The sequence below is a fragment of the Gaeumannomyces tritici genome (genome assembly GCF_000145635.1).
Source record: "Gaeumannomyces tritici R3-111a-1 unplaced genomic scaffold supercont2.1, whole genome shotgun sequence".
Taxonomy (NCBI): domain Eukaryota; kingdom Fungi; phylum Ascomycota; class Sordariomycetes; order Magnaporthales; family Magnaporthaceae; genus Gaeumannomyces; species Gaeumannomyces tritici.
In genome coordinates this window covers 6,001,372-6,023,335 of record NW_008804545.1, presented here as the reverse complement: position 1 = coordinate 6,023,335, position 21,964 = coordinate 6,001,372, and the positions used below count along the sequence as shown (strand labels likewise).

The 21,964-nt window shown below is 59.2% G+C and overlaps 6 protein-coding genes across 6 annotated transcripts; 1 reads left to right on the top strand and 5 right to left on the bottom strand.

Annotated features, from left to right (window-relative positions):
- Window positions 1-15: 15 nt before the first annotated feature.
- Window positions 16-2,971, top strand: GGTG_01910 (4-aminobutyrate aminotransferase). Its single transcript, XM_009219681.1, has one exon. It carries the CDS (start codon window positions 134-136, stop codon window positions 1,679-1,681), a length of 1,548 nt encoding a protein of 515 aa, XP_009217945.1. The 5' UTR covers window positions 16-133; the 3' UTR covers window positions 1,682-2,971.
- On the bottom strand, window positions 2,340-4,244 carry GGTG_01909 (UV excision repair protein Rad23; the record flags this gene model as incomplete). Its single annotated transcript, XM_009219680.1, has 6 exons — window positions 2,340-2,465; window positions 2,545-3,081; window positions 3,181-3,512; window positions 3,790-3,862; window positions 3,998-4,045; window positions 4,227-4,244. 6 exons carry the CDS (start codon window positions 4,242-4,244, stop codon window positions 2,340-2,342), a joined length of 1,134 nt encoding a protein of 377 aa, XP_009217944.1.
- A 625-nt stretch (window positions 4,245-4,869) lies between these two features.
- GGTG_01908 (hypothetical protein) lies at window positions 4,870-9,085 on the bottom strand. The gene has a single exon (XM_009219679.1). The coding sequence runs from the start codon at window positions 7,029-7,031 to the stop codon at window positions 5,520-5,522; it is 1,512 nt and encodes a 503-aa protein (XP_009217943.1). The 5' UTR covers window positions 7,032-9,085; the 3' UTR covers window positions 4,870-5,519.
- Window positions 9,086-10,793: 1,708 nt separating this feature from the next.
- Window positions 10,794-10,997, bottom strand: GGTG_01907 (hypothetical protein; the record flags this gene model as incomplete). The annotated part of the gene is made up of 1 exon (XM_009219678.1): window positions 10,794-10,997. The coding sequence occupies one exon, from the start codon at window positions 10,995-10,997 to the stop codon at window positions 10,794-10,796; it is 204 nt and encodes a 67-aa protein (XP_009217942.1).
- A 5,004-nt stretch (window positions 10,998-16,001) lies between these two features.
- GGTG_01906 (hypothetical protein) lies at window positions 16,002-17,135 on the bottom strand (the record flags this gene model as incomplete). Its single annotated transcript, XM_009219677.1, has 2 exons — window positions 16,002-17,032; window positions 17,120-17,135. The coding sequence occupies 2 exons, from the start codon at window positions 17,133-17,135 to the stop codon at window positions 16,002-16,004; spliced, it is 1,047 nt and encodes a 348-aa protein (XP_009217941.1).
- A 1,901-nt stretch (window positions 17,136-19,036) lies between these two features.
- GGTG_01905 (hypothetical protein) lies at window positions 19,037-20,960 on the bottom strand (the record flags this gene model as incomplete). The annotated part of the gene is made up of 4 exons (XM_009219676.1): window positions 20,617-20,960; window positions 20,258-20,563; window positions 19,597-19,779; window positions 19,037-19,192 (listed from the first exon to the last, which is right to left on the bottom strand). The coding sequence occupies exons 1-4, from the start codon at window positions 20,890-20,892 to the stop codon at window positions 19,037-19,039; spliced, it is 921 nt and encodes a 306-aa protein (XP_009217940.1). The 5' UTR covers window positions 20,893-20,960.
- Window positions 20,961-21,964: the final 1,004 nt, after the last annotated feature.

The window sequence follows — 21,964 nt, the reverse complement described above, 5'->3', positions numbered from 1 at the left end:
CCCCCCCCCCACGACAGGCAACCACCTCTAGGCCGACAGGGAGACGACGACAGCAATAGCATCTGGAGCACCACAATCGCGGCACAGTACACCCCTCGCCACCGCCACCCCCCCATCCCCCTCCTCGCACAAAATGGCATCTGCGGTCCGGAGCGGCTGCGGCGCCGCCAGGCTGCTGCGTCCCCTCTCCCGCCCCGCGGCGCGCCTGTCGTCCAGGCCGGCCCTGATGGCGACGTCTGCCGCAACCCGGCGGCCACTCACGGGCTCGGCCGGCTCGAGGCCGGCGCCCTTCTACTCGTGGGAGCCCGAGGGCCCGTCGGTGCGGACCGAGATCCCGGGCCCCAAGGCGCAGGCGGCCATCGCGGAGCTGGACCGCGTCTTCGACACGCGCAGCCTCAACATGCTGGCCGACTACCCGGCCAGCTCGGGCAACTACATCGCCGACCCGGACGGCAACGTGCTGCTCGACGTCTACGCCCAGATCGCCTCCATCCCCGTCGGCTACAACAACCCGGCCCTGCTCGAGGCGGCCCGGAGCCCCGAGATGCTGCAGGGGCTCGTCAACCGGCCCGCGCTCGGCAACTTCCCGCCCCACGACTGGGCCGAGGTCCTCAGGTCCGGCATCCTCAAGGTCGCGCCCAAGGGGCTCGACCAGGTCTTCACCGCCATGGCAGGGTCCGACGCGAACGAGACGGCCTACAAGGCCGCCTTCATGTGGCGCCGCCAGAGGGAGCGCGGCGGCCGCGACGTGGCCTTTACCGACGAGGAGCTCGAGAGCTCCATGCGCAACGAGGCCCCGGGCGCCTCGCAGCTGTCCATCCTGTCCTTCAAGTCGGGCTTCCACGGCCGCCTGTTCGGCTCCCTCTCCACCACGCGCTCCAAGCCGATCCACAAGATGGACATCCCCGCCTTTGACTGGCCCCAGGCCACTTTCCCGATGCTCAAGTACCCGCTCGAGCAGCACGCCGAGGAGAACGCGGCGGCCGAGGCCGCGTCCCTGGCCGAGGTCGAGCGCCTGATCCTCAACCACCCGCTCCCGCCCGCCGCCGTCGTCGTGGAGCCCATCCAGTCCGAGGGCGGCGACAACCACGCCAGCCCGGCCTTCTTCCGCGGCCTGCGCGAGCTCACCCGCCGCCGCGGCGTCCTCCTCATCGTCGACGAGGTCCAGACCGGCGTCGGCGCCACGGGCCGCTTCTGGGCCCACGACCACTGGGACCTCCCCCACCCTCCCGACATGGTCACCTTCAGCAAGAAGGCCCAGACGGCCGGCTACTACTTTGGCGACCCGGACCTGCGGCCCAACCTCCCCTACCGCCAGTTCAACACGTGGATGGGCGACCCGGCCCGCGCCATCATCTTCCGCGCCGCCATCCGCGAGATTGAGCGTCTGGGGCTCGTCGAGAACACGGCCAGGGTCGGCGACTACCTCTTCTCGCGCCTCGAGCGCCTCGCCGCCAAATACCCGGCCGAGTTCCAGAACCTGCGCGGAAGGGGCCAGGGGACCTTCATCGCCTTTGACAACCCGCGCCGCGACCAGTTCCTGGCCCGCGCAAAGTCGTTCGGCATCAACATCGGCGGCAGCGGCGCCACCGCCGTCCGCCTGCGGCCCATGCTCATCTTCCAGGAGAAGCACGCCGACATTTTGCTCGACGCGCTCGAGAAGATTGTCGCCACTTGGTAGAGAAGGAAGGGGATAGGGAGAAGAGCGAGTGTGTGCTTTTTTTTTGTTTGTTTTGTTTGTTTCTTGTCACGGAAAGCATCCTATTTTTAGGCTCCAAGACTCTTTACGGTCATATTGGCACGCATATCCTTCAAGATATTTTTTTTTTCCCCTAAAAAAAAACACTGAAAAACCAAACTTGTTGATCTGCCCTCACAGAGTGCACCCTTCCATGACCCCCCCAATGGTACTGATCTTTACCAAAGCGCGCAGCAGATTATTGCCAAGGTGGGCCAACAGCATCTCCAGGGTCAAGTAAACCTGAGAATAGACCGTTGGGAGGGGAGACGAATTCGACTGGATTGTCTTCAGAAGCTTTGCTTCGGTTGTTTTTGTCATCATAACTGCTCGCAAGACCTAGGGTGTTTGTACTACATCCCCTCCTTTGCCATCCTCCCCTCCAGAACGCCAGTGCAAAACAAGAGAAAGCGACAGACACAAGAAAATAATCACGTCCTTGTCCTCGCCTCTCGATTACGTCGCTTTTGCTCGCTGCGAGTCGGCCGAAAATCCCTCAGGGGCATTCTCCGGCAAACAAAGCAATGAAGCAGTACAAACAAGCATGGCGGGGTACTCGAGCTTGTTTCTAGCGAATAACGGGACCAAAACCCCCAGCTATTTATTGCGGGTCAAGTTCATCGTCGTCCGGCTGGTCAAAGAGGAAGTTGGCTGCCAGCTCCTCGTTCTTGTCACATGCAAAGTACGCCTGGATGGCCTGATCCCGGTCGAAACCCAGGCGGCATAGCTGGCAAGGTGAAAATTTTTGGTTAGCACAAAAATGCAGTGTTAAAGTGCCGCGCCGGAAATGGTGAAGGAAGACTAACTCGCTCAATGGCGTCGCGCTCCTCCTCGGTGACCGAGATGGCCTGCGCGCCAGGGGGCAGCGGCACGTCATCATCAGCGTCCTCGCCCAAGAGACCGAGGAACTGCTCGGGGTTGGCGGCGATGAGCTGCGCCAGCTGCGGGTTGCCGGCGCCGAGCTGCTGCAGGATCGGCTCCAGCATTTGCGGTTGCTGCTGGACGACTTGTCGGAGCTGTTGGAACTGCGCATTGTTGCGCAGGAAGTCGAGGTTCCCAAATGCCTGTCCAGCCGCTCCCGCGCCCGCGCCAGCCGCCGCAGCTGCAGCAGCAGCAGCCGCCGCGGCACCGGCACCAGTACCAGCAGTCGCCCCGCGCGAGGCGCCACCACCGCCACCACCGCTACCACGGCCCTGCTGCGCTGCAAGGTCGAAAAGGTTGACCGGGTCGCCGCCGTCGTCGCCAGATGGGGCCGCTGCGGCAGCACTGGCCGAAGGGGTGCCGGCCTGGGGCGCTGATTGGCGAGGAGGCTGAGGGTTCTGGCGAAGGTTGTCGGGGATGCCCTACAGATACGAAGTGTGTCAGTCCGATCACGTTTCTCCCAGCTATGCAATGGAAACCAAGATAGTAGCGGCATAAGCGGGCGAGGTTTGTCCTCCTACATTCAAGAGATACTCGACGGCACGGTCGGGGTTGAAAAAAGCGGCACGCATGGCAGCATCGATCTGGGAGCGCTCGAAGCCCATGGCCTCCATGTTGGCAATGGCCTCATCGCGTGCGGCACCGGTACTCAGCATGTTCGGGTCATTGTACTGGCCGGGCTGTTCGCGCTGCGGCGGCGTCGGGGTTGCCGGGACAGCAGGTCCGGAGGGGCGGGGGCCTGAGCGGGAGCCGCGGGGGTGGCGGCCGGAGCCTGGGCCGCGGGCGTCGCCGGTGGTGCCGCCGACTTGGAGGACTCGCCTGCGGGGGCTGCGGCGACCGGGGTTGGCTTGGGCTGCAGTTCACGACAGTCAGCTTTAGTTTCTTGCCCGCCGTGCTATCTGCGTCATCGGACAGGCAGCAATGCATTGGGAGCCGGCCCGAGTGCTATCCCACCTTGTTCACCACGCAGACTACGAAGCCCTTCTCCTCGATCTTGTAGGACTCGACGGTGTCCTCATCCTTCAGGATTTTACCTGCGCCAAGTCATGAGGTCCATGTTAGATGCGGCCGGGGTGGAAATAGAGGCAGGTGGTTGGTTCTTTGCGGCGAAATCAACAAGGGCTGCTCACCCGAGTAGATCAGCTTCTGGAGCTTGGGGTCCCACCCTCGCTCCTCCGAGATCTTTTGCTTGACAGCCGAGACCTAGCACGGCGCGATCCTTCCCATTAGCAGCTACTCTCCCCTGTGCGCTTTCCCCCCGCGCGGTTCGAGAGGGACCGGCCTGGAGAGGCGGCGGCCAGGCGGGCCAGGGCGGGACGATGGCGGGGTTGTCCATACCAGATCGGTCGGCTCGACTTCGATGACGAACTTTTGCTGCTTGAGGTCCTGTGCGACGGCAAAAGAGAGGGCAAGTCAGTAGATACGCGGAGGGCAGGTTGGTGTGAAAATGAAGTAGAGATAGCCGGGCTGCGGTCGGGCGGTGGTGTCGTCGCAACGGCGGCATTGTCGGGGCCCAGCCGGGAGAGGGACCCGCCACCAAGCACCAGGCGGGCAATGCACAGCATACCTTGAAAGTGACCTTCATGATGGGCAGGTTCGTGCGGGGGATGCTGGCGGGGAGTGGTGTTTTCGTGCGTGTCCGGGTCGCTTGGGGTTTCTGTTGTTTTGGGGTGGTGATTTGGTTTGACGGTTCCGCCCACAAGCAGGAATCGCCAGGCAGAAAATGTGCAGAGGTGAGGAGAGGCAAGATCGATGACCTGCTGTAGGTCCGACTGGGGTCCTGGCGCCCCGTCGTCAAAAAGGTGGGTGGAGATTGATTCAATGCCAATCACCGTGGGGCGGGCCTGCAAACGCGCACGCTGCACCGGAGCCTAACCGGGCGCGGGTCTGAGGGCTGGAGGCTCAGTGCTGCCTGTCTGCCCACCGTATCAGCGCCACAGGGCGCCCCACACCTGATTCGGAGCACTGCGCCAGCGGTGCTTGCCCAACCAGAAGAGCAGAGCCCCGCCTGCACCTGCCGTGCCTGCCCTTCCAAGTTTGATGCGGGTGCTAGCGCCAGAGGCAGGAAAACGGTGCGGATTCCATCAGGGAGTCCTGCGTCTTCCCGTCGGTTCTTTTTTGTTTCTCCAGCGTGGAGGAATCATAGGCATCAGTGCGCCGTATATGCGGCTCACGACCAGACCCCCACGCATCCTCACATCAAACGAGCACGAAAGGACCGAACGGGCAGCATCCCACCAGGTACTCCTTTTTTTTCTCCTGATCTCAACGTTGCCACGTCCTTCTTTACCCGGGACTTCCTGTTCTATGGCTTCCATCTATTGGGTGTTTGACCTTTTAGATATTATTTTTACTCTTTTTCTTACAACTATCTAGCGGCACTTTTTGGCTCCGTAGTTCGCTCGCAGAAGATCTGAATGATCTGCACCCAGTAGTTGAGACTCCTTAAGACAAAAAAGAAAACAAAATCGTAACGAGGAACAGACTAAAGAAACCCGATCCAGTGGTATCATCCCTCCGCCTCCAACCGCCAACCAAAGGAAGTCATAACACTCCCGTGGCCAACCAAAAATAAAAACCAGACATTAAAAGACGCAATGAAATGGGTACCGGTTGGTACATGGTATAGGCTCGTTCCCCTCCGCCCAGGTCTCCTCACAGCGTCGCCGCCGTCTCATGAACCGTCACCCACCTGCGACTCCCAGGCTTTCCCTCTTTATTTTCGTGAAGACCCAGAGACTCCTGAACGCAAGGGGGAATCAAAAAAAGCAAAATACGCAAGAAAATTCCTACCCGCGCATAACGAGGTCATATCGGGATTCGTAAAAGCGTCACGTCTGCCACCGCCCACCTGTGGCCACTACCGCTCGTCTGTCCGCTGCGCTCTGCTGTTGTAGCGGTGCAGGCTCGTCCGACACCCGGCCGTCAAGACCCAGTCGGGTATGGCGGGTATTGTTGGTGTCAGCCGCCTCTCTTCGTCTTCGTCGGATGCCGAGGCCGTCTTCTTCTCGGACCTCTCCTCTTCTTCCTCTTCTTCGTGGAGGTCCAGCTCGACCAAGCGCCTGTCGTCGCGCGGGGAGACACCTCCGGTCCGCCCCCTCACTGAGGCGAAGTCCTCGACGCTTCCTTGCCGGCTGAGCGGGCTCGAAGCCTGGGGCATGCTTCCGCTGCGCATCCGGCTGCTCATCGACAGCGACCGGATGCTGTGCGAGTCTGATGCCAGGACCTGGCCGCCATTGGGCGACGCCACCACGATTGTGCCAGGCGTGGCCAGCGGCGGGGGCGTGGGCGAGTCGGAGCGGAATAGTGGGTGAATGTGCGATTCGCTCACGATCGTGTGCTGCGTGATGCCACCCGAATTGGTCCGGGCGCGCAGGCCGACGGGGCTGTAGCTTCGGGCCCTGCGCGGGCGCCGCGGCGGGGGTTCGAGCTCGAGGGGCATCCCGGGGCTGGGGCTCCGGCTGGTCGTGGGGCTGGCGGGGATGGTCTCGAGAAGGTGCTTGGCGGGCAGCGTCACAATCGTTCCGGTCGTCTGCAGCAGCATCTCCCGGCTCCGGGGGTCGACCGACGACGTGTCCCATGAGTCAAAGGCGTCATCGCCAGTGCTCATCCGCTCCCTGTTCGCGCACGAGTCCGCCGATCCGGCACGACGCGGCGACTTCTGGTTGCCGCCGCGGATCAGCCTCGTCTTAGAAGTGATGGGGCGGACGGCGTGCGAGAAGGACGAGCGGAAAGAGCTCATGGTCTCTGCGGTCGAGCGCCCGCTGCTTGAGCCCGGCGGGGTCGGCGAGCCCACGGAGCCCTTGCGGGTCCTGGTGGTGACGGGGCTCGAGGTCTTGCTGTAGGGGATGGACTTGATCTGCGCTGGCATCCTCTGGCTGCCCTGCTCCAGGTCGTCGGCCGCCCGACCGATGCCGAGCATCCTGTGCAGAGCAAAGTGCGAGACAAGGAAGATGAGCTGCAGAGCAAAGGTCACTCCAAGAGTGACAGAGCCGCCAACCAGGAACGGGATCGCGGCGGATCCCATGATGGTGTCGGGCAGGCTGCTTGCCGCGCTGCTGAGGCACACCATTGCGGCCGCCGAGACTGTAGCAGAGGTTACGCAGACGAGCGTCAACAGCCCGAACCAGACGAGGCCGTGGCTGTCAAAGGGGTTCTTGGCCCGTGTGTTGACGTGCAGCGAGAACACCCAGCCAAACATGGCAAGGACGGCTGCTTCGAGCACCGAGGCAGCAATATCGGTGACTCTCAACGGGGTTGAGGGTGCTGACCTCAGGGCTTGCGCCAGGATTATGTGCACCACGACCAATGCCGTCGTGGCCACAATGGCGGTGGCGCCCAAAAGCGCGGGTACCCGCTGGGTGAAGCTCATCTTGTCTATGAGAGAGCTAGTCGGTGTTTTGGTTTCTGTCTACTTGTTTGAACTGTCGACTCAAGATGACGTCGAGCAGTCCAGCGCCCGAAGCCAAGAGGAAGTCCAATGGATGCGGTGCGCTGAGGCGGTCGACGCGGGTCAATGCCGAAAGAAACGTCCAGCGAGGATCCTCTCAGAGGGCAAGATGGTGGTTGCGGTCGTCAGGCAAGGATCCACCTTGACCTCGCGCCTAGACTTCCCAGGAAGGAAACCCGGCTCGAAACAGAGAACGCTAAGAACAGGAGGAAACTGGAATGAAAAGGAAACACCCGAGTCAAATCCGTGTTCGGTGTCTGTCAAGATCAGTGGGGTTTTTTGGTGGATGGCAAAGAGCGGGCTGTGTGGTCCCGCCTCGTCGGAGAATGATGGATAAAGGCGTCGTAGTCGACGGATCGTCGCCGGCACGTGAAAGATGCTGCGGAAGCGTGGTTGCGCAGTCGATATGGCTGGGGCGCGGTTTGCGAACCGTTTTCATGGAGGCAGTGTTGACTGTGTCCGAGAAGAACTTCTTATGAGGCAGGCTGTCGTCCAGATACGGCAGAGTGGGCGATATGCGACCAGGGGTGATAACGAACAACAGCGGGGGAAACCGAACGGGTTTGTGTGGAGGAAGTGGCCTTGGGTCCGTCCCGGTGTGGCCGCAATATCGGGCCTCGTGGAACCTCCTTGGTCTCACACGCTGGCTGACTTGGCCGGGAGAGCGCAAGGCTAGGATTTGTGTTTTCGGACAGGAAAAGTCTAGACCAGTCTCCAGTCCCACAAGGCGCGAGGGCTGGAGGATCGCAAAGATGCGATACACAAAGACGAAGCCCGCAAGGGGAAAAGGTGAGAAAATCGGCCGGCGAGAGCAACACGATGGACGATGGACGATGGCCTCCAAAATGTGGGGGGGTGGGCGACGAATAAGGCTAAATGTTATCGTGTCCAACGCGTCGCGTGGGTGAGGGTGGGCAGTCCCGGGTTTTGTTGATTACTTGCGATCCGGATCTGGGACACAAGTCAAGTCTCGTCGCATTGGTTGGGCGTCGGACGGGACGAGAGTCGCAACGGGACAAGGGGGTGTGGATGGTGTGCTTGCCCGCCGTTGGTGTGGTGTGATAATGGGGTGGGCGTGTGTAAGGCCCCAGGGCAGGGAGTGTGCCTGCAGGTCTTGGTGGGATCGAAATGTCGCACGGGCCCCGCGCAGTGCAAGGTACCAAGCTCAGTGTTTGTTTGTCGGAGCCAATGGATCGTTTGTTCCTCGTTGCGGGTGGGTGTGCTGCTGCTGCTGCTGCTGCACCTTGCTCCCGAGCCGGATGGATGGCGTCGGCTTCTCAGCGGCCCCGAAGGTCTCGGAGAAATGTTTATCGAAGAATGCGCCGATCGATTTTTTCCTCCCTCGTTGGTCTCCCTTCCTCTCGACGCTTACTGCGGCTGAGCCTGTTTCCCGTTTCTTTCTGCCCAGTAGCCGGCTTGGGTTCGTCCAATCAGAGCGATGCGCGACGTTGTGTTGCCAAATTTGGATTTTCCGTGAAAATTGATGCGCCCGGCTCAGCTGAGGAGGGATGATTATTGGCAGCGTGGGTGACGACAGGCTGTATGACGCCACTCCAGGTGCCGGCAGATACAGGTTGGAATGAAAGCAAGTAATGGGGGGCGAGGCCGAGGAGGCGTTGTGATAGAGAGCGAACGAATAGAGAAGAGAGATGGACACCGAGGATTGAATAGTGAGGTAAACGAGTGACTGCGGCGGCTCTCTCTATCGTGCAAAGGTCCAGCTGGCGGGGAGAACAAACCAAGAGACGGGAGAGGGGAAGGAGGGACCTTGGTGGGAGGAGGAGGGATCTGGGAGTTATACCTACTCTCCCGACCTGCAAGCACACCGCGAAGCAAGCGGAAGTACCGGGCGAACCGCATACCCCGCACAAGTGGTTAGACCCTGGCGGTGCAAAGTTGCGCACATATGAATCCTAGCTCCCTTTTCCCCATCCCACAAACAAGTCATGGCTTTCTTTTGCTTGCCGCGCCCCTGCTCCATCGGAGAGGGCGGACTAACCCCATCTCGGGTCCCTGGTGTGTCATGTAAAACAAGGGAGGGCTACAAGGGTCACACGCCGCCGTATTGCGAAATATGGGCCCCTTGTCTTGGTCCCTCACTGGGAAAAAAGGGTCCAGGCCGTCGAGAGAGCCCCATCCGCTGGGCTTTGTTTTTGCCTTGTCCCCAGGTGAGAGAACAGTGTCTTCTGGTCCCGGTGAAGCGATGGTTCCGCTCCGCTGGGGGATAGCGGATACCCGAACCCACGCCCGAGCAGGGCGACAACCAGGCCATGGGAGGGGGAGACCCGCCTCATTGCCAGGTACAAGTACCTGCCTATGTATATGTCCAGTAGCAGAGGCAGGGAAAGAAGAGGCAGACAAAAATGAAGAAAGAAGAAAAAAGTCTGAGAGGCACAGTCATGTCGACGATATGACTAGGAAGAGCGGGCAGGGGTAGTCCAAGGACACGGAGTCGAGAACGACCCCCACCCCTGTTCCCCGGGGAGAGAGGTGCAGTGGATGGGAGACGATTTCCAAGGACCACAGAAGCAAAAAGTATACTGGGCAGGATTGCGGTGCCGCCTCTGGGCTGGGGCGTGGACGCTTCTGCTGACACGCTGGTCATCTTGCCCGTCCCACGCAAAGGAGGGCTGCAGCTCGCTCCTCCTTTTTTTCCCCTTCCTTTTGTGTGTGTGAGCTAGGGTCCCCGTTCCGGACATGGCTCGCTTGAACAGCCGATCCGGAACTGCTGGGTAGTTGCTTTCGTCTCTCGATATGTGTTTTTCTTCCTTTTCTTGACCGCTGGGACAACCCCAGCGTATCAGGTTCACCACTCACAGAACTTCTCAAACGGGCGCAGTCAGGAATGTGCCGCCAGGAGGGAACCAGAAAAAGAGGCTAAAAAAAGCAAATTGGCGCGGTGGACGCTGACCAAGGCGAGGCATTCGAGCTATTTTTTCCCTCGTTTTCTTTTTTGTTCTCTTGCTTTTTCTTTTTCCTAAACCTTCTCCCTTGCCGAGCCCGGGAGCTACCACCTTGGTCGTCAAGCCCCACACCGTGCCAAAATATGGGGCGTTGCCAGGAACCAGGGGTGCTTGCTTGCTAAGCGAGAGCGGAGTGAACCGTGCAGCGCAGGCAGGCTGAGGCGGCCCGGTACCCACGATGACGTCCGGGAGGAGACGAGCCCGACTCAGCTCTGCGAGCCCACACACCCACCAGGCCAGGCCGATTCGGGCAGCCTGCCTGGGCTGGCAGCTGATTCGCAATCAGTTCGCAATCCTGATTTCCTACGCCGACGACGCAAGGCAGCACAGGCTGCCATCGAGGCTGTGAGAGGGAGGGGGGCCCGATGCGGCAATTGTGGCGGTCGTATATTTCCTGTCTGTCTCACCCCAGGTGTCTTGCACTCCCAGCAGATCCGCGGTGGGGGATCGCTGGCCCGATGCGGCGAAACACGGGCTCGCAAAAAGTAACGGGAAACGCTATATTCATCCTGCCAGATGCGCCCCTGTCGCCGGCTTCGTGGAGGGGGTTCGCCTGCCAGGAGACCGACGGACGAACCACGTGCAGACGTTCGGGCGGAGTGCTCTGGTCCATTTGCTGAATACCCTGGGGTGCAGAGAAAGAAAAAAAAACCTGCGCTGCATACGAATTGTCCAGAGGTTCCATCCAACTGTACCTCAAACAGACTAACGGACTGCAACGTCAGCCGCAGCCCGTTATCGGTCGGCACAACTCGTTCTTCTGATCCTTCAGTGAGGGCTTGGGCTCGCTGCGAGAAGGGTCCAGACTGGGCATCAGATCGGAATACCCCAGCCCATCGCCCCATAGCAGATGCTTTGTTTTCTTAAAAACAAACCCGGGGGTCTGGGTGGCAACCGCCCGTTGCCTCGTGAGCATTGTCGCCATGGAGCCGAGCCCACTTCGCGGAGAATAAAAAAATCATAAAACGGAGGATGCATGTTTCGTTTCCCGCCGCACGGATTCCCTCTGCCCTTGCAGCTCCACGACAAGATGCGCGGGGTGGAGTCGACCACCGTTCGCCGAACCCCACCCGAGAGACCCGAGCTTTTTTTCTTTCTTCTTCTCCTCTTTCGCGCAAGGAGGCCACGCATCCTACAGGGCTGGCACGGCTTGGTTCTGGGTGCCTGGAGCTAACCCCAGTCAGGCGAGCCGCGCGCGGGCATTTGCGCGCGAGCCAGCAGCGACAGGCGCCTGGTCGGCTTGGAGAGATGAAGTGAGCTGCACGCAGATGGGGTTGCGCACAGCAGATGCAAGTGCAAGCGCATGTGCATGCACACACGCAAGGGGGCCCCTTGGAGCTGGATTCCGTCTCCCCCAGGGTCTAATTTCCGAGCAGGGCGAACGAGGGCCGACAGGTCAGAGCGAATGCCTCGGATGTAAACAAAAATGGATGGCAACGGCACGCAAAACAAAAACCCACATTTGGAAATAAGTAAATAATACAGCACCAGCTCTTTGCATAGCAAACAAGACAAGCGAGAGCGATGACAGAGCACCTACCGTCAGTCCGTGCCCACCTGCTGTGTGTCTACTGTGTGTCTAGCTACTCTAAGTGATTCGACGTGGGGTTTGAGTTATTGAATAGGGTGGCGTCATGTGATAGACAAGGACAATGTCTCTTGGGTGTAGGTGTGTGAGACTCGGCCTGTGCCGACAATCAATATATTTAGATATCAACCGATGGAAACGCCCAGCCTGTCTTCGATTTTCAAGCCACACTATTTGATCTGGACCATCATAAGGCTGTCGGCATGTCTCGTCTTGGTTCTTCTGAGGTGTGGGTGGGAAAATGATGGGTTTGGGGAGTACCGGTGTGTGGGATTTCCACGTGAGAACGGCGCGAGGCAAAGCTCGGTAAACAAACAAAAAAAGGACTGATAGCGTGCCATCATCATCATCTCGGCAGACCGAGAGTGATCGGTCTCGCTGGCGCCGTTTCACTTCTCTGTGCGGGCGTTGCTCTCGCTTGTGGCCATGTTAAATTTCTAAACCCCACCGCTACCTTCGATTGGCTGCCGGCTGAAGGGGCAGAACCCATTCCATTGCGACATGATGGCCGCTACGGGAAATGACGCGAAGCCATCTTTGCCCACCGAATCCTTCCCCCTTTTTTTCTTTTTTCTTTTTTTTTTGTTCTTAGTTCTGTTTGCTTGTGATGCTAGCTCCTCATCTTGCTTGGCATTGGGTAGGTATCCATATACTGCAGGGCAAGTGTCCTTTCGCCATAGCAGGCGGTATAATTAGTCCTGGCGATTCATGCGCTCATTTTGACAACGAACGGCACTAACCCAAATGCCAACAAATGTACTTGCCTGTTTGGGAAGGCTGGCCTCGGGCCCTTGAGCCTCACAGCCGCCCGACTACTGCATTAGGGCGAGCATGAGGTATTTCCTCATCTGCCAGCACGCAGCAAGATGGGCACAGAGCGGGCCACCCCATTCTGTGGGCAACATCCATCATTTCCTGCCCCATCGTCCAGGCCTTGTTTGCCCAGCCAGCCCACTCACCAGCGTCTCGGAAAACCCTCCCCCCGCGAGCACCGGGAGATCACGACCGACCGGCCGAGCGCTCGCTCTCTCGCTGCCTGCTCTGCGGGCGGCAATGCATTCAAGTGGATGAGGGAGTGAGATGAGATACTTGCTGCTTGCTCTTTTTGCAGCGACGGCACTGACTCCTCCTCCACGCCGCCCAGGGCACATATGCGCGCCAACATCAACCACAGACGTATATCCACGTTGTCCCTTGTTCGCATCTCTAATCTGCCCGGCCTGCCTTGCCTCCCACCCCCCGCCGACATGGTGTGTCGTACGAGAAATGTCGTCGTCGTTGGGGACTGTCATCCCATTCCCGTCAGCAGACCCTCGCAGCCAAGGGCCATCCGATCGTCCCCAGGATGCCTTTTTCTCTTCTCTCATCCTACTCCCTCCCCCTCTCTATCTTTCTCACCCCACCGGCGTTCAGGACCGGCATGCAGCATGCCTCCCGGGCGGAGCTGCTGGGACGAGAGAATCCGGGGTTCGCCGGGGCAACGCAACGCGCCGCGCTCGGTCGGGGGGGAAAAAGGACTGCAAAGCATGCGATACCGCCCGTGGCATGGCCCTTCCCGCATTTCCCACCTTGGCCTGCTGTTCCCTTGGATCGCCGCCTAGGTGTCTGTCTGTCTGTCTGTGTGACCGGGCAAGGAGTCGATCGGCTGGCTGCACAGATCGCATGTACATATAGCTCAAGGAGCTTGCAGCTTTGCGTATGGTTCGCGCCATCTCGCCACCCATCGGACACCGCCATCAGGCGACGGTAGGTGTTCCCATGTATTCTCCCACAACGCTGGCTTGCCTGTTGTTCTAGTTCTGGCCTACCCGACCGGTGTCATGTCTCCATCGAAGTGGTGCAACTAACCATGCGCAAAGCGTGCTGGCCGGTCTTACGATCGCGCACGCAAGGACGGATCTTTGGGTTGGGTCGATGGTGCAACACTCGGTCAGATGGCTAGACTATCTCCGCAACCTGTTTGATGCGTGGCAATGGGGGGTTTTCACCCCCCCTTTTCTTGTCTCCCGAAGTCTACACCCCTTGGCTTCTACCCAATCCTCCCGTCCACCACCTGCTCGGCGCTTCTGTAGGAGCCGTCGCCTGTCAACGTCGCACCATACCGAGGAAGTTGGCCCGGCTCCTGGTGCGGCGCTATCGACCCTTCTGTAACAGCACGAACATGTACGCGAAGCGCTTCCCCCACACATGCTCGCGTTAGGTCGGAAGTTTCAGAGTCTTCGATCTTGAGAGATTCTACAGGTGTCTTTCACGCCATGCCACACATGCCGCTAGGATGGAGTCGATGCCCCGTTCGCGCGAAACCCATCTTCTTCCATGGGGTTTTGGCCTTTCCGGAACAAACATTCTCATTGGCCCCACGCGCCGCGCCCGCGCCCAGCATCGATGGGCTGTTTGAGAGCGGGCGCTTGGCCTTGCCCAACCGCCCAAACGCCCGTGCCTGAAGGGGCGATGGATGCAGGAACGCCGTGGGGAGGAAGCAAGCAAGGTGTGTGAGTGTGTGAGTGAGCCAACTCCTTCGATGGTGGGGTGCTTTATTCGCCGCGTGGGCTCTTTGCGCTCTCCAAGGTAAATTCGGTGCCTCGCGGCATGGCCGGCCCCAACGTGCAACCCGCGACCCTTGGTGTTTACAATACCCCTGTTTGCCCAGAACGCTTTCGCGATCGGCGTCGAAGTTTCTGTACTCGTGTTTCAACCCCAAGCCTTTTTTTGATCTCCGCGGGAGACTTGGGGACCGTTGGATTTGTTCCATGGGCTAGGTTCCTTTGAATCCTCCACAGGCTGAAAGATGACTCTGTGCTAGTCCTCATCCAAAGCGCATACGGCCATAAATCATCGTGCCCTGTCCATGTCGCTATTCCATCCTAGATGCATGCGCAATCTCTCTAATCCAACATCACGCCAGCTTTGTCCCAGCACAATCCGCATATGTGGTCTTTGGGGATGAGGATGAGGATGAGAAACCCCACGGGGTGTTTTAGCTGTGTCCGAATTAGTGTGGTTGGTTGGTTGGTTGGTTGGTTGGTTGGCTGGCTGTGTTGGCGGTGCCGGAATGGAAGGAGGCTGTTCCGCTACAAGGCTGGGTCCGACGCCTATTGGCCATGGGCGAAAATCACGGCTATTTTTGCGCACCTATACTACCGAACCTCCTCGTCAAAAGCTCGGGCCAGCCCAACGCCAAAAGGTGCAGTTTTTCTTCCAAAGTGGGCCCGCTCAAGACAAAGCAGGCTGAGGCGAGAGAAATGGCAATATTCCCAATAATCTCACCTCGCATCCAATGGGGTCAAGTCCGATTTGTGGTGGTCCCTGGGCCGGCGACGTGGATTCGGCCAAGTTTGAAATGCCACGACTTTTCATCTCCTGATAGGCTGGCTGCCGGATGGATCTATCCACGTCACAGCAGAGCACGGCCAGCTGACGGACCAATGGGTCAGAATTGCTGTCCAAACCATTCGCTACTTCGGTGACCGTAAAACCTAATTTGACGGCGGTCATTATATCAGATATGTGGCCAGTATTCTGTGCTGTCGGCAAACCCCAGAACGTCAAACTATCCAGTTGTTAGTTTCTCATTCGTCCTCTCCAACAATGGATCAAGAACATGGAGGGAACGATCCAACTCGAGTGTCACGACGTTGAGCGTGACGTGTTCATGTGCAACGTGTTGTTGGCTAGCCCAATAAGTATTGTCTTGCATATACATTGTGTGAAGGATGGGGTGCCGGCCGCCGTGTAGGATGTTGGGTAATGAACTGAGCATGGCCGTGTCCAGCGCCAAAAAAACAAAAACGAAACTCTCCCAAAGCCTGGGATACTAGAGAGTCCCCGTAGGTCAATTCGATCATGTGGTGGACTGATGCGAGGAAGAAGAAAACCGACGAAAACATGACCCAGAAACGCCGCCGAGAACGAAGTAAAAAAAAAAAAAAAAACTTAACTACAAAAACAACAAGAATAGAAACCAAGGAGAGTATGTTGTAAACAAAGTGAAGAGTGATATGTCGACCGACCGATTCGTCGAACCACCGTTTTGAAACCAAGTTTATATGGCCTCCGAATTTTATCATGCGTTCCTTGTCTTACACCCGTCACGTAGCGTGTCATGATCCGGTCTTGCCGGAGCGAAAGAAGAGAGAGAGAGCAGCTGATCAAGGGGAAAGAGGAGGATGATCGGGAAATGGCGGGAGATAGTGCGAGTGGCCGCAAACTCTCCTCGGCGCCCGGTTGGGCGGCACCGCCGCCTGTCTGGGAGTGGCGGATGGGTTGTGTGCGCTCAACAAAGAGGCCAACAACCACAGAAGAGCGCGACTCGCACAGTCCATAAAAAAGTGCTCCCCTCCGTCACGCCGGATTGCTGACCGGCGCATGCGCATTAAGATTATGCCCATTATTTTCGTGCTTGAGACGCTCGACTGCCGGCTTGGTCTGGCCGCCGTCACCACCGCCGCCACCACCGCCACCACCCCCTGGGCCGCTAGAGACGGCGTATAGCTTGTGCCCGGTCGCGGCCGTATAACGCGACGCAGCAGCAGCTCTCGCGGTTGAATAGTCCATTTCCGGCTCGGGCGCTGAAATCAGGTTGCTGACAGAGGGCGAACGCTCCGAACGCTCGACGTTTTTGGCCTCCCGGGGGAGCGCCCTCTGCGCTGCCGAGTCGGAGACGGCGCGAGATCCTCTTTTGTCCATGGCTGGGTAGTCCGAAGGAGACGTGATCGGGCGCCAGCGCACGAGACCGCTCTTGCTACCTTCCTCGGACCCCACCGACGCGCCTGCCGCGGGCGACCTTCCCCTGCCTCCTCCTGCTCCTCCTCTTGGTGCCCCATAAGAACCCACAGTAGCCTGATAAGGCGGTTGTCCGGCAGGTGGTGGTGGCGGGAGCGGAGGGGGCGCTACCGGGTTCTGCTCTGGGGGAGACGGCACTGATGTTGGAGCCGGAGCAGGGGAAGCCTGGAAGGCCGGCTGGGAGGCTTGGGAGGGCATCGGGGCAACCGGTACATATCCAGACGACGCGTTGGCGCGCGCCTCCTTGTCTGCCTTGGAAGGCCGCCCGCGTTTGCGGCCCGAACCAGCCGGAGACACGATGGGAGGACTAGCAACAATGGGTGCAAGCGTCGGATAACCGTTGGGTGCGGGGCGGGGCTGGATGTTCCGCGGCAAGTTGAAGGGCGCGGCGGATGGTGGTGGCAGTGGTTGCGGCGCATGGAGAGTCGGGGGCGGTTGCTCGACGGGACTGATAGCGAGCCGCTTCGGCATCGGCTCATTCAGATCGTCGATGGACTTGCGCTTCAGGTGGGGGACTGGTATTGGCGGCTGCTGCGCCTGAACCTGGAACATGGTCTCGTACGCCCTGATGACCTGGTTCATGTTGCGTCCTAACCAGGGATGGCGAGTTAAAACCCAAATGCACACACCACCAGGGGACGTTGGCCGACGTTGACAGTATTTGGTGCCCGACTTACCACCCGGCAGCTGCATGGACAGCCAGTCTGGCTCGACATTATATGACCTCACAAAGTCAACCAGGGTGCTGACATCTAGGCTGCTAACCTTGATGATTTCGGCGAGGACGCAACGCTGTGGCAATCGTGGCCGGGGCGCGGAGGCCAAGGCATGTCAGAAGAAGCCCAAAGAAGAACAAGCCCGCGGGGCATCGCAGACGGCAAAGCCAGACAGGGTTCACGTTCGGGCCCCGAGTTGTTGTGGGCGGGAGGGGCGGGCGCGCGCATGGCCTAGGAGGCACGGTATTAGGAAATATGCAGGCTCACCTTCTCCGTGTCCGTGAAGGAAGAGTCCATGTTGGAGCACTGGGCAGGGCGCCAGGACGAGGCACCACGCGGCGGGGGAAGGCGAACAATGATAAAAGAATGAAAGGGAAGAAGCGAGCGTGTGCCGACACAGGGAATATGCCAGGACTGGCGCGGTTAGTCATTGAGGCGCAAGGTGACAGATGGAGCCGAAGCCAAGAGCCAAAGAAGGCTGGGCCGAGAACCTGGTAGAAGGCTCGCGGCAGTGGCGAGCGCAGACGGGCAGGGTCACGGGGGGTGCCTGAAGGTGAGCGGGCAGCCAGCTGATTATAGCTATCAGGGTTGGGGGGAGCCTTCTCTGGTCCCGGTCGGTCCCCTGCCGGGCGGCCGAGGACAGGCCGTTTCGAGAGAAACACAAAAGCCTCTGCCTCTGTGTCGACTTTCCGTCTGGCGCCTCTGCAAGCGAAAGCATGGAGCCACTGCTGATCTGGCCGGGACACCGAAATCTCGTTTCGGAAGTTGGATGGGAGCACAAGAATCGAGGGGGAAAAAAAGATGTAAAATAAAATAAGAAAAGGACGCGAGGCCCCACGACCGCTCAGTTGCCGATGCAAGGTCGCCTCGAAACAACAGGGGAGCGCAGCCGTGTTCGCAAAACAAGAAGTGAACAAAGAGAGAAAAGTAAAAACTCCACGCGCCTGGCCGAACGAAGCGCGCGCTTCTTTTCTTTTGATTTTTGCTTCCTTTGGGCGGATTTTTTCTTTTTTTTTCTCGTGGCCTGTGGTTTTTTCTTCTTCTTCTTGCTGCTTGAACTTTGCCACTTTCTTTGGCGGGGTGATCTTTCTGCTCAGGTCTGAACTCTCTGGTTGTTTTCCAGAGACGGAGAAACCAGCCGAGCGAGATTGCGGCTTGGACGGGAACCCTGGCCCTGCAGAGTGGGTGGCCTGGAGTCTGCAGGGTTGCACGGGAAAGTGAAAAGGGGAGACGCGATGTTTGCGGCTAAGACCCGGGACTCTTTTGGGCTGTGGATCGTATTTCTGGTTGATGAAACCGGGGAGGAGGGACGAACAGCGTTTTTTTTTTTTCCTTGTGTTTTTTTTTCTTGGTCCGCGACCTGTTTCTGGCCGGATTTCCCTTTCTGGCGGCAGATCGCCAGCATGGCAGGGATGAAGGGTGTTTTCGGTTACGATGTTGCTGCTGGGCTCTTCTGCCTTGTGAGGGTGTGCCCAGGCAGGCAAGCTGTGCTGCGCTGAGGTCTGGGAGGCCGCAGAGCAGATGGCCGATTCGCTTCCAGCTAGCGGGCTTGACACCTTCCTTTCCGTTGCGCGGCTGTTCTTTCCGTCTTGCTGAGCTCCCTTCCGGGGTAGGTTGTGGTGCTGGTGCTGGTCGTGGTGGCCGTGACCTGCCCAGCGCTGCTCCTTCACCGGGGAAAAGCCGCCAGTTCTTTTTTTGGTTTAGTTCGGTGCCGAGCCTGAGGAAGTCGGCATGGATGCTCGCGCAGATGTTGCACGAGCGATGCTGCAGTTGTTTTTTTCGGGGATTCGATGGTGCGTGCCGGGTGCTGCAGCGGGCCTGGGGTGTGGGCTGCCGGTGCGAAGTGGCTCGTCTGTGACCTCACCTCACATCATCAGGTCACATGCGAGTCCAGGCGTCGGGGATGGCATCCGATGGGCTGTGCCGGGCAGGCGGGCGGCGCAGGTGGTTGTTGTTGGTGTTGTTGTGTGGCTCGTGTCTGCAGAATTGCCGTCGATGATCGATGGTGGTCGATGTAGACTTGATGTTTGATGCCTGTCTTGGTGCCAGCGGGTGTCAATCGAACCTTGGACTAGAGGGGTGGCCCTGGTCTGCTTTTGGTGATGCTTGCTTGCACGCGCTGGTGCCGGAAAACCGTGCTTGATGCCCCTGCCCATGTAAGCTTGACCAAAGAAAAAAAGAAACGAAAAAGAAATAAAATCAAACCAACCAAACGCAGTCTTGACCCTCTCCCCGTCCAGGCAAGCGTGCTCGATCGCACACCCTGTCTGCTCCAGGGATCTGGGATCGAACACACATTTAACATTGGACGGCCGACCGGCAGGGCTAAGTTAGCTCTGCCAACCGCCAAGCGGTGCTGAACAGGGCGTCGCTTTCGGGACTTTCCTGCACTGCTTGCCTGTGGCCGCGCCGGGAGTAGCAGTAGCTAGACAATGCACTCTCTCATTCATCGGGGCCAGCGAGGTCGGGCCGTTGACTGGCGTTAACTGGAGCACTGGCTCTTTGGAGGTGCTCTTGGGGTGCTGCATGCCGCCGAGCTTGGGTCTGGTCACACCAGACACCTCGCAGTGCGCTCCCTCACCCGCCCGTTGGCTGGCTGCCGCAGGCCCCTGGCTCTCAAGCTGGCACGCACGACTGGAGTCCGCAAAATCAAACCCTTCCCATCCATCCCTCCATCTCTTCAATTTTCTGGTCCTCGCTGCGCAAGCGCGCCACCACGCACAAGTAATCCACACTGCCGCTGCAAGCAATTCGTCCATTTCGGGGAGCTGTCCTCACCAGACTTGGCCCCTCCCCTCCATGTCATTGCCGCATGAGCATGCAGAGGGCCCCAACCAATTGAACATCCGCCTGACCTGGCGCATGACTTGCCCAAGTTAAGCTTCCCAAGCATGTCTCGACTTCCATGCGCCGGTGCTTCTTCTGGGAGGGGAGAGAAAAGCCGATGGTGCCCAACGACTTGTTTGGGCTTCTGCTGGCCTCTGGTATTCCACCATGCCAAGCACGCACCGCCAACAGAGATGCGAGAAGTGAGACCATGTCCCAAAATAGGCAGCCAACCCAGGAGTGCCAGGCGTGCTAGGTCAACCAGACTTGCACTGGCAAGAGGCTGAGGTGCGTTCCTAGACATGGCTGCAGGCGACCGTGGCTGGCAAAAGTGGCAGGCCCGGTCCGGATGGCGTCCAATCGCTGGTCTCTCAGATCCCGGGAGGCTTGCCAGCCTGGGAACCAGCTCTGCCAGCCTTCGCAAGGCGAGAGGTCCCGGTCGTCGAGCGCCGGGCTGGTGTCGATCCGTTCTAGGAAGGCTTCCAGACCGTCTCCCTTGGCCGTGCAGCACGGCGGCCGCCCAATCGAATCGCAGCAAGCCCTCCTCCGCGATCTCCTGTTCAGCTGCCACTCAGGAGCCTAAAAGGTGGGACGTGGCCGGCGGGCGCCCTCTCGTCTTCTCAGTGGTCGACGCTGGCCGACCTGCTCGCCAATGAGGCGCCGAGAACGAGGTCTCCGCCGTCACAAAGGACGGGCAGGGCCTGGTCGACACGCACTACCGGATCCCTGGGGCGAAGAGCCGCATCGCGTCGTTTTCGTTTCGTCTGGGGTCTGGGCGACTCGTCATTTCGGGGCTCGGGGCTGCGTGATGGCTCGCCGTGGTTGGGTGAAGGACAGTCGGTGCGTGTTGGTGATCGTCGCTCGAGCGCGGCCACAAAATGCCTGCCCCCGTCAAGCTCACAAACCATCGCGAACAAGATGTATTGAAATTCCCTCTCTTTGACTGCTTTTTCTTTCCTTCTACCCTCAATTCATCAACTACCTCCTCCGGTTCCCCCAAAGTCTTCAAGCGATGCCGCCTCGGCTGGTTTATGTACCCCGATGCAGTTCAGCGGCCCCCCAACTCCACTCAATTGCTGCACGATGTGCTGGCACCCACGACCGCTGCTCTGGGCCAGCGGGACGCCCCCAGGGCCCTCCGTGGCCCCCCATGGGTGACGAAATGCCGGGTTTGCCAGCCTTCGCCACGCCGTCGCGGCCCAACGTGCTGCACCGGTGAAGCGGACAGCCGTCTAGAAACCAGCTTTCATCACGTCACTGCCGCATCCCTTCGGGCACACTTGCGCCGCCGGTGGTGGTTAGCTTTGTGACCCTCGCGCGCGTGTGCGAGCGCAGGACATGCCGTGCGAGGCAGGTGGCAGCGGCAGCCCTATCGGTTGCGACTATAACGTGTGCTCTGCGGCGGGATAGTGACCGTCTCGCTCCAGATCGGTTGCGTTGCGGCGCACAACCCCTCCAACCTTGTCAGTCTGTGCCACGATCCTCCAGAACTGGCGGTGAGGGAAACCCGGTTTGGCTCCCCGGCTTTGCGGGAAACATTGGGTACCCATTCCGGCCGGTCGTATACGGAGTTCCCCGCCCGAGCCTGCTCACGGCTTGTGGGGAAAGGTTCCGGTTGATTCTGCCGGAATTCGGCTTCCATGGCCTCGATTCTCATCTGGCCTGGGTATATCACAGGCGATATGATGAAGATGGAGTCATGTTTGATTTGCAACTGAACATGTGCATCCTTTGCGTGCCAAGATCCGGGCTTGGCCAGGGACTTGTCGCTGGAGGCATCTATACCAGGCTAAGAAAAAAACGTGTCCTTGGTTAACCCTATTGAATTTCCACACCTTCGTGTTCTCTCCTCCTTCTTTCATATTTCTGTTTAGCAAGGTATGCTGCCCGACAGGCTCGCTGGACAGATGACATACGTGGATGTAGCGGTGTACTAAACATAGGCCGGGATGGTATACACATGTCACGATCCTGGCCTTG

What these genes read in the sequence shown, in the direction of transcription:
- GGTG_01910 (XM_009219681.1), top strand. Translation starts at nt 134, where the DNA reads ATGGCATCTGCGGTCCGGAGCGGCTGCGGCGCCGCCAGGCTGCTGCGT.
- GGTG_01908 (XM_009219679.1), bottom strand. Translation starts at nt 7,031, where the DNA reads ATGAGCTTCACCCAGCGGGTACCCGCGCTTTTGGGCGCCACCGCCATT.